The 15,943-nt window shown below is 34.2% G+C and overlaps 1 protein-coding gene and 1 pseudogene across 2 annotated transcripts; one reads left to right on the top strand and one right to left on the bottom strand.

The window, feature by feature from the left end:
* Window positions 1-786: 786 nt before the first annotated feature.
* Window positions 787-9,046, bottom strand: SUVH4 (histone-lysine N-methyltransferase, H3 lysine-9 specific SUVH4-like protein). 2 transcript variants are annotated; one of them, XM_088885138.1, is made up of 15 exons: window positions 8,548-9,046; window positions 8,116-8,187; window positions 7,770-7,838; window positions 7,196-7,250; window positions 6,423-6,544; window positions 5,718-5,894; window positions 5,380-5,478; window positions 5,196-5,294; window positions 4,719-4,768; window positions 4,540-4,628; window positions 3,882-4,044; window positions 2,239-2,410; window positions 1,963-2,145; window positions 1,360-1,587; window positions 787-1,179 (listed from the first exon to the last, which is right to left on the bottom strand). In XM_088885138.1, exons 1-15 carry the CDS (start codon window positions 8,980-8,982, stop codon window positions 1,066-1,068), a joined length of 2,127 nt encoding a protein of 708 aa, XP_088741264.1. In that variant the 5' UTR covers window positions 8,983-9,046; the 3' UTR covers window positions 787-1,065. The 2 variants fall into 2 exon arrangements, with proteins under 2 accessions (XP_088741264.1, XP_011098970.2); XM_011100668.3 differs by having other exon boundaries at window positions 2,239-2,344; window positions 8,548-9,041.
* A 4,227-nt stretch (window positions 9,047-13,273) lies between these two features.
* Window positions 13,274-14,683, top strand: LOC105177520 (cytochrome b-c1 complex subunit Rieske-4, mitochondrial-like; annotated as a pseudogene).
* The last annotated feature ends 1,260 nt before the right edge of the window (window positions 14,684-15,943 follow it).

Consider the following 15,943-nt stretch of genomic DNA (forward strand, 5'->3'; position numbering starts at 1 on the left):
TAATATCAGTTAAGATATTTTAAATTGTAAAACTTAAAATTTTTTAAATAGATGAAAATACAAGAAAAATCACTTTAAAACAAATAAAAGATGTACATGTGAAAATATATAAACACCATGACGGAATTTCAGTAAAAATATAAAAAGGGCAAAACCAACTAAAAAAAACACACACAATGAACGCGTGTAATGCATCTTCTGTTAATTACTAATGGAATAGATGTTTTTTTTAATTTTATAAAATATAAAGGGGATTTAAACCTATTTAAAAAATACAAAAAAAAAATTAGTTATTTCAACAAAACACATAGAGTAAAATGCATTTTAACCTAATAATAATCATAATCCTGATGTCACACTACTTACTAAGATGTTGAACAGCGTCAAGTTTCCTTCATACACTTTAATTTGCTTTCCCCCCTATAAAATTAAATTAAGAAAAGAAAAGAAGAAAACAAACACAAAAGAATGGTGTAATGTAATATTATCGCTCTTGTCCATACAGCCGTGTCTCTTTCGTGGTGGGACGCGATTAATGCCTGAATAAATTAAGAATAAGTGATGATAAGATAAGCCTATTACTAACCTCAATTTTATAAATTTAAGCAAGAGTTTAAACACAAACCATGACAGCAAGCTTAATTTTTGGACAAACCACGAGGAGCATCATATGCAGTATTATTATGTACCAACACGTACTCGACGCACCACACCCAATTCACGTTGTTTTCCTCCTCAAAAACAAGAGAAAGACTCATGTCATTGCCAGCAGCACTAAAACACCCATTTCAGTATTAAAATCACCATCTATCTCATTCAAGCATCCATAACCAACATCTACTCCTTGGCAATGCCTCATCGATCAACTCCCACTATAGACATTGTATGTCATTCGTATATTGACATTTCATGAAAACAAGACAACTTGCTTCCCGAAATATACAGGTGATCAATGTCTGTCAAAAGTTTGAATTTGCAGCTACCACATATTCCTCCTCATCATCAACCAATAATTATATCACAATTATTGAATAGCACATCTACAGTTGCAATGAACGCAGCTAGCTAATACAGCCGTTTCCTACATTCCTGTGCACCACAAAAACAAGCCATCTGCCGTATCTTCCCATCAGGTCCCATCACGCTATCAAGGGCATAACCATAATCATACGTAAGCTCCTATATAAAACACCACCACATGTCAAAACAAGCACTGCAAGATAAGGCCAAAGCAAATTACAACTTTTACCTATTCTTGATGCATAATTAATGCTTTTACTTACTGATCATAAACTAGTTATTCTATCATGCAATGCTGCAACACATAGACAGCAAGGAAAAGCAGAGCCAAGAATGAACCTTAAGTGGTGGTATATTATCAGCAGCAACTAGTATCACCCGTGCGAGTTTGATGTCATGGTGACTGCTCAGCATACACTGGACAAATAAATTCGGTTGACAGCTGTGGTTGATGAACCTAGCGATGTTACCGGTATGTCCTGCATCAATGCAGAATGGCACACTTTCTGAGACCTCTTCATCAACCTTGTGCAAGTAGGAAGGCAGAGACACATCCCGCAATCGACTCTAGAAAGTAAATGAAAGAAAATAAGTCAATGAGAATAAAATAGAGAGCATTAAGAGAGAAAGGATGGAAGCATTCCTACTCCACACTTCTGGTCTATTGCCAAACCATGAATCAAATCCTAAAAACAAGCATCTTTGTATCAAATACAACTATTAGTGGATTATTTAGCAACTATTTGCAGAACTGTCAATTGCAGTGACAGAAAACCTATCCAAGAACATTTTCAAATAAGAAATGAGTTGATGAACCCAATGCAAGTTACTATCCTTCAATGAAACGTGATTGAAACCAAATAATACAGAGTTAGGTGAGAATGAAGAAGCAAGTTATTAAGAGAATTAGTACTATTCCAAATAAAGAAAGCATCTATGCACCTCTCTTCCATCCAGTCCCTTCATTGTCTGCAAGCAGTCAATGTCAAACACATAGGTATTATCAGCAGCAGGGTCTAAATCTTCAGTTCGCTTAAGAAGACCAATGTATTCACAAACAGGCGCCCCAGAAGGTATGTAGTCCCAAGATCTTACACCCCACCCCTTCTTTGGGGTACGAAAGACCTGTCAATATCAACATGAACTCAAAATATAGAAGCAGAATTTACTATCATAAGAAAAATGCATCATGCGAAGCGAGTGGTTGTGCATACAAACCTCCAAGCGGTACCTAGGCCCTCTTTGAGAAGTCCTATTGACGCATTTAGGTCCACATCCACAATTTGGACCACATTCAAACACAACTGCCTTTGGTTCAACTAGCCTAGCAAACGAAATTGATTTGGAATCGTTAAATGGACAAACACCTTCACATCTGATCAACAAAAAACTACAACAACAAAATACAAGCAATGAGAAGGTAAATAAGCCATCTCACACACATAAGTTTCATTCATAATGCATGGACCTTCTATTTTATATCTAGGACGAATTATGTCAAACACATTCACCAAAACAGATAACTGACAAGGATAAAATCAACATACTCATTGGTACTGAAAAGGGACACACCATGAAACTTGAACACTACAACATTTTGTGATTATAAACTTTTCTTTCCTGTACGTATTCTTTCTCAAAAGATTTCAAAGAGCTTAAGTTAAAGCCCAAAAAGATATAAAATAAGCAACATACAAGCGAAGCGACCTTGGTGACTAAAAGAAAAGCAAATATAAGGAGAAACAAAAGGTGATGAGATAACCTATTCCAATGGTCAGGATATGTGAACCCATCTCCAGGATCACACAAAATTAGTTGAATTTTTCTTTTTGGAAACAGAACCTCAGACCTGATCTTCGTACGTAAAACATTTGGGCCACAAGAAATAACTTAGAGGTTTGGTTCAAGTGAGAGGAAAAGGGAAGTGGAAGGGAGAGGGGGGGAAGAATAATAGTTTTCCTCAGGTTGTTTGGTATGAGTGAAATCAAATACTTTCCCTTATTTGGTACGAAAAAAATAGATTGAAAAGAAAAGACTAACTTTTATAATTTTATTGAATTACCCTTCTCTTCACTTTGTATCACAAAATAAATAAATTAATATCGTACTAATATAATTTTAGTATATCAAAAATTTAAAAATCTTATTAATAAAAATATTTATCAAATAAGAATAAGAATCTTTTTTTTATTAATAAAATATTTAATAAGATATGTATTGTTCATTTATTCTAAACTATTTAGTTTAAATAAATAAAAATTACTAACAGATTATTTACCTAATTGTTGACTTCGATGCAGTTTTTTCGCGACTCTGTTATTTTTTCTTTGGAAATTATGTACGATATTGTGAGCAAGAGGAGAACAGAATTGGAGAAAAATTATATATATATAGATAGATATAGAGTAATAGAGAAAATAAAAATAAAACTGTACCTTTTTATCTTTTTGACCTTATACTTTCACTTTTTTGCCCAATTTTGGACGGAAACAAAATTGGATTTCGGAAAAGTTTCATATACATCAAGTTTTACTTCACCTCCATTTTTTCCTCCAAACCAAACGCAAGATAATCTCTTATATATCCAACTTTACTTCCACTTCCCTTATTCTATCATTTTTCACCCCAACCAAACACACTCTTAAAGATATGACTATACATCTTAGATTAGAAATATTTTATTGCCAATAAAAGAATTAATCAATATATCAGAAGTTAAGTTGAGCATTCCTATTTAAATAGATTAAAATGTAATAGCAACTTCAAAGGAATCATTAGTATTTAATGTAATTTCTAGAAGTTTAAAAATAACGCCCCAACTGATGTTTTTTTAGTTTCAGTTGTTGCCGCAAGTTTTTTACCTTCCACCATCACGCTGCACATACGGGAAATCACCTCCATTGAGTTTTGCACACGCACAACTTCTTGGATCCACACATGCACCTTGACAGTTGCATCCCACAGGAGCAATTGCAGGGGCCTTTATGTTTTTACTGAATTTTATATCCTTGATGTAGACAAAACCTGAATTTCAGCATCAAAAGAGAAATGTGAAGATAATTTGTATGATAATTGGACATAAGTGCAGAACTTAAACCTGAAAGGCAATTGATCATGAAAAGTATGAAGAATATTAAATCAATGCGAAGAAAACTTATTAACCAGTTTCCGAGAACAATGCTCTTAACCAGCGGAGACACATTCATCAGAAGATTGGAGCAAAAACTCAAGTAGGAAACAGATAAATTATAGTGCAAAGCTAATTCTAAACTGGGATAATCAAGTTTTAAGAAAAGTAGCGGCTAATATATTAGTTAGCCAGCACCAGAAATATATCAAAGCATCCCCCTTATACAAAGATTGTAGAAGTAAGTGCCAACCATATCCAAGTTGTGTGATATCATCAACTCAAATCACCTTGGAAAATAAGTTTTGAAGAAAAACTCTTGTACAGCTCATTTTAGTACAGAAATTCAGAGAATACTGTTTTAATAACAAAACCACAGAATTTCACTCAACCTGGTGGTGAAATGGGTGGATCATCAACCAAATTAGTAACAGGGATGGGAATATCTTCTAGACCTCCAGTTATATCTTCAAACACCAACCTTTAGTTAAGAGAAAAAGAAATTTACTTTACAGAAGGGAAAGCAGAAAGGATAGATAAGTGTAGATTGTAAAACAATTAACATATGTACCCTCGTATTTCTGATATTGATTTAGGAATACGACCTCGAGTAAAGTGAACCTGCAATAGTGAACAAGAAATACTCATGGCAATATTTATATCAAGTCAAAGTCATGAGGACTGTATCATAAATATATGCAATTTGTCTAGCAGTATACCCCACATTTATCGAAATATGCCCACATTCACACTGCATAAGAGGATGTTGACCTCAAGAATCAAAAGAAAATCTCAAACATTAAGAAGGTACAAAATGCGTAATGCAAACTGAACAATGATTTTTGTATCCGCAAAGAAGACACAGTTTCAGTTACTGGAAACGAGTAAGTTATAGTTAACTAGGACTTTCCAAACTTAGAGTAGATCGCAGTCTCCAGGCATATAAAAGGAAGGATATGTGAGAACATAAATGACAGCTAAAGAAAAAGTACATCAGTTTTGCATTATGTAGCTGGAGACACACTGCAAATGGAAAGAGGGAAAGTACCTGATCTGTTGTTAATGGTGGCTGTCCCTCAAGCCGCCTCAACCGAAATTTATAAACTGTGAATCCAGAGACACCTTTTTCAGCCCAGTAATTCACAACCTTCAAGATAAAGTACCATCCATCAAAAAGAGGCAAACACTTGACAGATTATATGTACTTAGTTCCTGGCCAAACATATAACTACCTTGTACAAGCCATCATAGGTATAAACTTTCCCAACATAGCTATTTTGACATTTATGTCCACGAACTACTCTAACAGGCACAGATTGCTCCATACAGTTCTGCAGAAAAGAAAATGATATTTAAATTACTCATCAAATTTTCATGAATTCTAGGTCACAATTGCAATAGAGATGAGAAGATTGCTGAGTTCTAACAAGTGGAGTACAACATACTACACAAATCGAGATCTGGAAAATCCAAACTGACAAGAGGGATGAGAAGTCCTTTTGTTCCATCTATAATGATGAAGACAAAGAAAATGATAAAAGATCGCAAAAGGAAGTAAAATGTGACATGCCTTAAGTCCCAAATTGCCTCGTTTCATTTCTTGATCACTAATTTGACGTTTATCACCAAGCAAGTTGTTTCCGCCTTGGCCCGTATACACAATTTCATCACAATTATCTAAATCATCCTCATACTGGCCAGACAAAACAATGGATACTGTAATTGGAAGTTTGTAGCCTTCCAAACCCTGCAAAAAGTAAGAGGGAAATCATATGAGAAAAGACACTTTAAAGTTTAATTATTTAGGTCTCAATCCAATAAAAATAGTGACGGTCAAGTTGAATCAAACTTGCAGGTATCCATCATCAATATGAATTGGAAACATGTTTTGTTGTTGCTCTGTAACTGAGAGAGGAAGCACAACAGTATTTTTGCATCGGGATGTTTGACATATAGATGACGCAACACATTCAAAGACATTAAATGAGCCATGTAATAATTCAAAAAAGAGAGAAGCAAGGAAATCATCATTTTTTTCTCCCACTAGATACTGGCCCAAGACTTAGCAAACAACCAGATACTACCAACTCCTTCACAGACATCTGCTCACATGTTCAGCAACCAAAAATTGACCACCACAAGAAAAAATAAATTAATAGGAACAACATCCATAAATGAGCTATCACATTCGTATGGTTAATGTTAGCTGTAAGAGGAAAGCAATCTTTAGGATGAAGCCAACATGAGAATGCATATGTGGTATGTGCAAATTTACCCCTTTTTTCCTTGATTTGCTGGCAGTTTGCCCAATAAAATCAATTCCATTCAACCAGTGTTGATGGAAGCCCACTACAACCATCTCAGCCCGTGAAAAAAACTGATGACCCACATCAATACCTGTCATCATCAAGAAGCATCAGAAGTTCAATTATAGCTCCTTTGCATGTACGATGCAATCTTGTACAAGTATAATTCACTGAAGATCCAGATAGTTAAAAGACCATAAGATATTGCCACCTTAGGTCTATGCATAAATGATCAAACACCTATATTTTTTTGTCTTCTAAGACATACTAGTAAATGCTTTTGTTTTACTGTTCACAAATTCTCAAGGCCCTTTAATCATGATACAGATGGGTCCCAACATATTATTAAAAAAATATGAAATGGAGCTTAAATACAGGGTTAGGAATAACATAGTGTTGAAGAAGCCTGTGATCCAAACCTGCAGTGGTAAAATGTCTGGTGAATTTTGAGGGAGAGACAATCTCTAACCAAGGAAACCTTATGTTCGAATAAAGTTCATACTTGCACACTCTTAATCAAAAGTTGCAAGTGTATGATTTAAGTACCAACTGGTGAATCATCATTTCTCTCACCAGCACTTGACCACGGACCACCAACGTTCACGAAAGCAGTTTATTGAAATTGCCCCAGCAAATAAATACATTGATGTGATTAAATTTTGAATTTGTGGTAGGCCATTGTGATTTCAGAACAACTTTGAGGATGTAGCATGCAATTCCATAAAAAAGCATTGTCACCAACCTGGAATATGACCAATTCTTTTCTCAGTGTACAATGTTGCATTAAGCTTCATCATCTGCCAATTCAGTATCAAAAAGTGAGGGAATCATACATAACCTTATTTAATGAAGGATATCAACAAGAAGCAGATAGAGAGTATAGACACTGCATTACTGTAAAATTTATATTTGAAACACATCAGGCTAGATATTTGTACAAAATGCATGTTTCCACCAAAGCAGTATTTTGCATCAGTATGTTAGCTTTTATTTTTGTATAATTATTAGATAGCTTATTTGTATGTCTTGTGATCATCAATTAAATTGACACAAGGAATTGGACACTCAAAACTTTTGAATACTGGATTATGCCCTTGAGATTAGCCATTCATATACATTAGTGTATGCTCAAGAATAAGAATATAAACATGCAGAAGTACATTGAGGAAGCAATAAAAGTATTTGGTCAAGCACACGTACAGACAGCCTAAAACTTTTGAATACTGGATTAACCCCATGAAATTAGCCTTTCATATGCATTAGTGTATGATCGAGAATAAGAATATAAACATGCAGCAGTATAATAAAAGACATGCCTCGGATATAGCCTTCAGATCAGGTCTCTTGGAAGACTTTTTAGTATAATCCTCAAGTATTTCCTCTTTCTGCATATATTTCAATTTCACAAGTTAGGGGTCACATCTGCTCCCATGCTGAAAATGGAACAGAAGATTGATGCAATGAAAAAGAAAGCAGCTACTAGTGCAATGTAAAATCATGAACTTTTGTACAACAAGGATAGACAATATGGATCTTATAGTAATGAACAATATGATTACCCAATGTAATAATGGAAAAGCATAAGTGGGAGTGGGAAGAGTTGGAATTATCAGCATTTAGAGAAGCCATCATGGAAGGAGGAATTAAAAGGTAACGAGCAACCTTGGAATTTGAACAATTTTTCGGTTTTGTTTCTCGGTCAGCTTCCTCGTTGGCACATCTCTTCTCTTCTGCCTGCAAAATGTCATGGTAAAAGAGTCCATTGGCAAGAGATATTTGAGTAGCAAATGTAGCGTTCAAAAGCAATTACTGTTTAAAAGGAATCAATAAACTCAGAACAGGATGCACGGATTTAGCCCAGAGAATCGGAAAATAACATGAAGCAAATTAGCGGTCAAGTAGATGAGGAAAAAAACAGTAGGCGACAAGTTTCCTCATTACTGAATGTCAACATTCAAGTTAATCAACATATCACAGGAACTGATTCGTGGGGAATATAAATCTCTAGCTCCAATATAACCAACACGTGAGGCATACAGAAGAAGAAGGTGGAATGAACCAAGTATAGTCATCTAGAGAATACAAATAGTTTACCTGGATAAAATGGAGGTAGTGTTTATTGAATGTGCGGAGTGTCTCGGTCACCATTGTATAAACATTCCTTTCAGCAGAGAGGGCGAGATTATCAGCGACATGGAGAGGCTCTGGATTTATTTGGGGATTATGAATGTGAGGAAGCTTTGTTTTTTTGAGGATCTGAGGATTGGAAGCGGAGGGTGTCCTCTTTTGAGGAATGGAAGTTTTAGCTTCCATTTTCTTTATGCGTTCACTAGTCCTACGTACAGGGGCGGCATTAGGAGAAGAGAGCTTAGGATCGGAATGAACCACCATGATTGTGAGGAGGGAAGGAAGACGAAAGGGTTTGAATAGGGTATAAGAAAAGCAGATGAAAAGAGAAAGGGTTTGAATAGGATTTTCCACTTCCTCCCTCCAAATCCAAATCGCAAAGTGTTGTCTATTGCTGGACATTGTACTGCAAACGGTAAAAAAATAAAAATGCAAAAATATTAGATTTGGATTTGAGGTTGTGTAAATTTCCCGCCCGCCCCGCTCTGCTCTGCTGTATCATATTCATAGATAGTCCCGCCATCCAAATTCTTTTTTGAAAATGTTACCGTTGCTTGGATTTTTGTTTCCTCAATCAATCACAAATTTATTTCTTGTCAAACTATCCTCAATATCTTTCTTTATTGTCCTCCCCAATATTTACATCTTATTCCATTTTGGTTTACTTATATTTAAAGTGTGATATCACTTTACCTTTTCAACTAAAATCAGTAAAATTCCATATGCTGCTTCTTACTCATCAAATTTTTCATTTTCTACTGGAAATGTATATCTTTTTTTTTATATAAAGTTTTCTGCAGAATAAAAGTAAGTTTTGATTAGCTTATAAAATTCTCTTGTCAGTCTCGTTAGTTATGTCAAATCAATACATTTAATAATTATAACTTTATTAATTTATAATTATTGGTCATATTATATCAATTCGTTGTGAAAAAACATATGTTATTACTTTATTAAGTCAAAATTTTGAAATTTGGTGTATGATATATGGATAATGATTGAGATATTAATGCTGGCAAATGTAGTAACTATAATTTTATTACTTGTTTGGTTTGGTTTTCATTTTCAGTTATAATTCAATGATTAAAGTGTAAAACACTGTTGTTTATATATATTTTTTATGAAAATATTTTACTATTGTTTTATGTCAATTATTATTATTTTTTATATAATAATTACAATGAGCTCCAATGAAACTTGTTATAATTATAAATATTCTTACGTTTATTTGAAAATTTATAAAAATACTTTTTGAAATTAATGGTCGTTTAACAAATACCTATTACAATAGATTGTTACAAGATGTATTTATAATCATGAAAAAACTCAAGAGAATTTGTCATAATTTAATCATTTTTTTTATATTCACATACATGTGATTTTTATTCATTGTTTTATAACTAATAATATATTTGTTACATAATGCTTTGATATGAAATCACTAACAATTATAATCAATAATTTTTTTTATCAATTTTATTAAAAAAAAAAACATGCTTGATTTAACACAGCTAACAATGAAAAAATGAAACTATAATTTTTAGAATTAAATACACTTTGCATCCCTCAACTATGCATAAAGTGTATTTACACTCCTGAACTATAAAATATAACAAAATAGTCCCTCATGATCTACACTGGTTTTTTTATGATGAAAATGTCCTTATTATTTACACCCCTAAAATATCTTTATTACTATTGTTCTTCTAAATGTGATCTGAATTATTATGATTTTTTTATTTAAAATAAACATTATCCAAGATTTAAATTTTTTATACTGAATATAGAATTTGTATAAACTCCATGAATTTACAATTCTCATATTACTATCATTTTTTCTAAAGATGCATGTGTTGTTATATATGTTGAACCTTTTTTTTAAAAAAATAAATTATCTATACAAATTTAAAATATTACATCGAACATATAAATATTATAAAATATGCGAATCTATAATATAATTAATATATAATATTCTATATTTTTTAAAGTAATGATGTGATATATTTTTATTATGCAGACATGTAATCGAATAAAAACTTATCAACCATATAACATACTTTTTCCATAATATTATATGCATTACGTATTGACACGTATTTACATATACTTTTTACCATAATTTATTTAGTTTGTAAAATATATTTGCATATATTGAGCTTATAAATATTTTTTGTGTCTCATCATATATAAAGAAACATAAATTATAATTATTATTTTTTAAATAAAATGTGAGAAAAAATTTAAATCACTAAAAATAGTTTAGGGGTATATTTTAATAGAACATATTTTAAGAAGTGGAATAAAAAAATACATGAGGGAGTGAGAAGGATATTTTTGTCTTATCAAATGCCTATTTATTTTGTAATGGGTGTTTTTATTACTTTTTATATTTTAGAAGTGTAAATAAAATAAAACATATAATTCAGGGGTGCAAAGTGTATTTAACCTAATTTTTATGTTGACACATCTAACAACACAAAACACAATGTACCAACTGATCTAAAAATATTATCATTTTGACACGATTGGAAACACATTTTCATTGAGAACTAGAAAGTGAAAATAAAAATACAACGAAAGATGGCAGTTTCGCATATTATCCCAAGAACCAAATGATCGAGGTATTAGGTAATATAATCAAATTAAAAGTACATCTTTTATCTTGTTTTCATCTTCATTTAATGAGTCATTAATCAAATATTATTCATTCAATTAACGAGCCACCAGCAAATTATCCACCACGTACAAGAAAGTTTCAGGAAGTCAGATCTTGTTGTGCTTGGCTACAAAGTGGCACAATACAAGGAGCTCAACTCAAGCAATTCTTTTGAGCTATGGATGGCAGTACGCCAGCACCAATAATACAATCACCAATTCAAGAAAATCGAGGGTGGTGATCTAAATTCAGCATCACTGTAGCTCAGCTTCATCAAACACAAATCTCTACACATGGATATTGTTGTTGCACATATGCAGCGAAGATGTTGAGCAGAATTTTATCTCATTGATCCCAAGCTGTTTATCATGTTAGCACATCAATTATTTCCGTCATCAATCCCCTGTGGCTCGCTTTCTAAGCTAGGAAACAATAGCTTCAGCCTGAAGGCATCAGTAGTAGCGGAAAAGCCTCTTGGCCCTAATAAACCCCAAACGACCATATAATGCAAGTGATCCTTATTCGTCACTTTTGCTTCCAGAGTCACCTTTAAAAGACTCAGAAGGAAAAATATTGATCTATTAGTATACATGTCTAAGTAACTGTGGTAAAAATATTAACACTCATATGGCAGCCATACACATTCTCGTGCATCCTATGTAGGTAAATGACACAAGGGCTTTGTATGTGTCTCATAATGTGGAACACACATGGCCAAGGAAGTAGGTATACAACAAAAACGAAGACGGTCGATCATCTTTGATGGTGTAAGATTATATTTCATATTATTAAAGAATATGGATAAAGTAGCTGTTAGGATTTGGCTTGGCGGTGATTGAAATGAAATGAACTGAAATATGCGGATGTTTGGTTCCATCATTCATGGATACCCGTAACCAAAAGGCAGAGCACTTGGATGTAGACTATTGTAATCTTGTCAAGTTTGATTTAGAAGTTCAATCTAGAACAGCAAGAGAAAATGCTCCATTGCCGCGTGCTGCCTCACAACCTAATTCCATCCATCATGATCATTTGAATTGACCTACACCTACTAACAAGTTTCGCGCGCTGTTGCTGCAATCACAAAAAGAAATACTAGTATTTTCATTCTGGTGGCTGGCGTGGGAGTAGTAATTGATGGGGATCCACATCCACCACAAAAAAACTTCAACAAAGACTCACTCATGATGCCTCTACCTCTGTATGGGTTGAAAACAACCAGCATAGTTTAAGCTGAAATAAGGGATGAAATGAAACAAACTTTTGGTATTGAGATTCAGTTATAGTAGTAGAGATTAGAATGCAATTTACGAGGTGGGGCCAGAGGTGAAAATGGAACCGAATAGGGTTCGCTGAGCTTCCGATCCACGCCGTAGCTCACATACTCTTATATCCAATGCCTCCAGCTCCGCCTTTCCCTCCTCCTCCTCCGCCTCCATAACAAACCTTAACCTAGCCCCTCTGCTCCTGCCACCGCCGCACACCACCAGGGTATTCTAGGCTTAGCCTTTCAATGCTCACTTGTGAATAAAATGGAATGGAAATGCTCCTCTTCCTCTTCTTCTCTTATGTATACAGAAGACTACAGTTGCAGTCTCTCTTTATTTTTTATTTCCTGATTCCTGATATTAATTAATCTCTCTGCTGCTTTGGCTTAATAGATAAATCGTTTATTATTCATAGGAAGGAAATGTTGAGATTCTGTGATCGGAGGCTCTAGTGACGTCCACACTGCCTCCGTCGCCACCGGCCCATTTTCTTCTAGTTCTAGCCCGCTATTCAGAGGTCTCTTCATCTATCTTTTTCTTCAATCCATGGATGCCCTCGTTATGGTTCTCACTATTTTCCCTTTGCTTTATCAGTTGAGTTCAATTTCTCAACTAGCATTCTGACTCACTGTATTATTGGACTCGTTGCCTTTCCTCCTTGTCTGCCATAATTAACCCCTCCCCTCCACTGTTCTTCACTACGCTTATATGTTAGTTACTGTTTGACAGCTTCTCTTTCCACGCCTACCATGTACCAACGAACGCAATGGGAGTGTATCTCGTTTGCCCAGCACAAACCATGTTAGGGGAGATTGTAAAGGACTTACTGCTGTTGATGCATAGATGAACCATTAGAATATGTGCTCTTTTCATCTGTGACATTGTTAACAGAATCGCCAATTGTGGTAGCTCATTCCTTGGTATGCTTCTTATTGCCTTCCTGGTTATATCCATTGATTACCGCCAGTGTTGGCTTGTGTCTAAGTCCTTGCTCGGAATTTACTTGGTTAGTGGTCAAACTTCATCTCTTTAGTGCCCTGTATCTTGTGTGATACTTTTTTTTTTTTTCTTTTTCTTTTTCTTTTGTGTGTGTTGCTGATGATGTTACCCTTCTAGTGGGAGATGTGTGCTGCTAGTTTCCTTGTCAGTTGAACTTTAAATTTCTCTTGCACACATCTAAACAGTAAATTTCCAAAATCATTTGTGGGAAGTTTTTGCCTGCTGTGTCTGATTGTCTTTCTTCTGGTTGTAAGACCATGCCTTCTGCGACAAACCTATCTATGCAAATAAGTCAATTGTGATTGAATTGCATATTGGTTGGGTTCCTCCATTGTTGGGGTTAGCAACACTCGTCCAACTTCACGCTCTACAAAAAACTTATTATGAATTGATTCACGGACCTTACTTATTATGGTTTTGCGACCTTGATCACGTATTTCACTTTTGCAGATTTTGCTTCTAATTCAATTTCATCAAACTTTGAAAAGTAGCTCTATTCCACAGGTTCCAGAAATGGTGACTGCTACGAAAAATCAGACTTAAATATAGTGTATGACGAGCATAACCATGAGCTCTACCTCCAATGTGACCCCAGTAAGCGGGCACTTGCCTGCTTTGTCTTTACTGGTGGCAGATTTGCATAAGCTTCCTGCTCTGCCTTCTCATTCCGAAGTTCATCCTCAGCATGTCACCCGGTAAAGTTGTTCTGTCTCTTGCTTCCCTCGAGGTTGATCTGTCCAGTATTGAACCTGGTACTACTGACTGTCAAGTGGCGTGGGAAACCAGTCTTCATAATGCACCAAACTGAGGAAGATGTCAAGCTGGCTGACAGTGTTGAGTTGGGGTCTCTCCCTGACCCACAAGAGGACTCACAGAGGGTGAAGAATCCCGAATGGCTTGTTGTTGGGTTGTGCACGCAATTAGGTTGCGTCCCTTTGCCTAATGCTGCTGATTTTGGTGGGTGGTTTTGCCTCTGCCATGGCTCTCATTATGATATATCCGGGAGAATTCGTAAGGGCCCAACTCCATACAATGTGGAGCCTGGAGGTTCCCACCTATACTTTCTTGTATTCTCATTGAAGATTGGACTTGTTTAGCCTTATATTTTAGGAGTATTTATCTGTATGAAGCTTTTTGATATAATAGTAGATGATATCTCCACATCTTTCCGTTCTCACCAATGGTATCACTAAAACATATCCATTTTGCTGTGGTTGCTGAAGTAGATAAATTTTTCCTGCTTTTGTGCCAACTGGAAGTAACCAACGATTTTTGAGGTAGTGAAGCTGTACTGTCTTTGATTTAGAGTACTAGTCGGTGTCTGGTACTGATATAGATTTTGAATTGTTTGGGTTTTGGATATTTGATAAATTGTATTTTGTGTTGTAGTTTGTTGGAATCCTTGGTCTGTTAAGTGAAGCCAAATTTGGTTTTGGTAGTGGGCAGGAGGGCATGTGCGGACTAATAAAAAACAGAGTAGCGCTGGTGAATACTGAAAAGATGGCAACTAATCTAGTTCTAGTAATGGCCGATAGTTGTGGAGAAGTGATGGTGAAAGTTGGGTTGATATTTGTTGGAGATTGAGGATAGGAAAGCCAAAATTGACTTGTAAAGGGAGTGGGTGATGGAGGAAAAGCTTAGGGGCATGAGGCTTGTTGCTTGCTTGCACAAGTTGTGATGATATGTTGTGGAATGGAGTCAAGAAGCGGTCAAACAATGGCGTGGTTATTGTATAATAATAATAATTATTATGGACAATTACACTCCCTCTCACGATGAGGATTGCTGTAAGAGTTTATAATTTGAAAAAAAATACTTGATGTTTGTTTATATCTAATAAAAGAATAAAATAAAAACTCATATTTATCTTTTAATTGATTTATTATTAATTTATTCCATGTAAAAAGGTATTTTTTATGACCAAATGACTTTTATACGTCTTCACGTATCAATACATATGAGAAGGTATATTTTTACAATTATAAAAATAGTTAATTAGAAAAAAAATATTTAACTCATATTAAATTAGTAATAAGTCAATCCATGGTAAAAATCAATTTTTTTTGTTAAAATCAATAAATTAAGTGAATTTTGGTTAATAGAGGTACGAAAATAAATTTTAAAAATTTTATGTCAAATCTCAAGAGAGGATAACATAATTATCCCTCGTAATTAGTAATAGTAGTGCATAACATGTATATTTATTTAATAAAAAAAAGAAAAAAGAAAAAAGGGATATATGGAGTTAGACTCAAATTCATTGGGGTTGCATTAGGAAAATTTTAAATCGTAGAATTTTAATTTTGAACTAAATTTAAATGAATCTGATTGAATTTCAAATTACTTTTAAATGGAGCTATTTTAAATATATTTTTTTAAATTTAAATTTATTGATATAAATATAAATTGAGATAAATCCGTATTTAGGATGTGTGTG

Source organism: Sesamum indicum, linkage group LG9 (assembly GCF_026168435.1).
Source record: "Sesamum indicum cultivar Baizhima isolate 11 linkage group LG9, ASM2616843v1, whole genome shotgun sequence".
Taxonomy (NCBI): domain Eukaryota; kingdom Viridiplantae; phylum Streptophyta; class Magnoliopsida; order Lamiales; family Pedaliaceae; genus Sesamum; species Sesamum indicum.

What these genes read in the sequence shown, in the direction of transcription:
- SUVH4 (XM_088885138.1), bottom strand. Translation starts at nt 8,982, where the DNA reads ATGTCCAGCAATAGACAACACTTTGCGATTTGGATTTGGAGGGAGGAA. An exon ending in AAGAATTGGTCATATTCCAG is followed by an intron (nt 6,545 to 7,195) that starts GTTGGTGACAAT and finishes TGATGATGACAG; the next exon opens with GTATTGATGTGGGTCATCAG. An exon ending in AGGGACTGGATGGAAGAGAG is followed by an intron (nt 1,588 to 1,962) that starts GTGCATAGATGC and finishes TTTACTTTCTAG; the next exon opens with AGTCGATTGCGGGATGTGTC.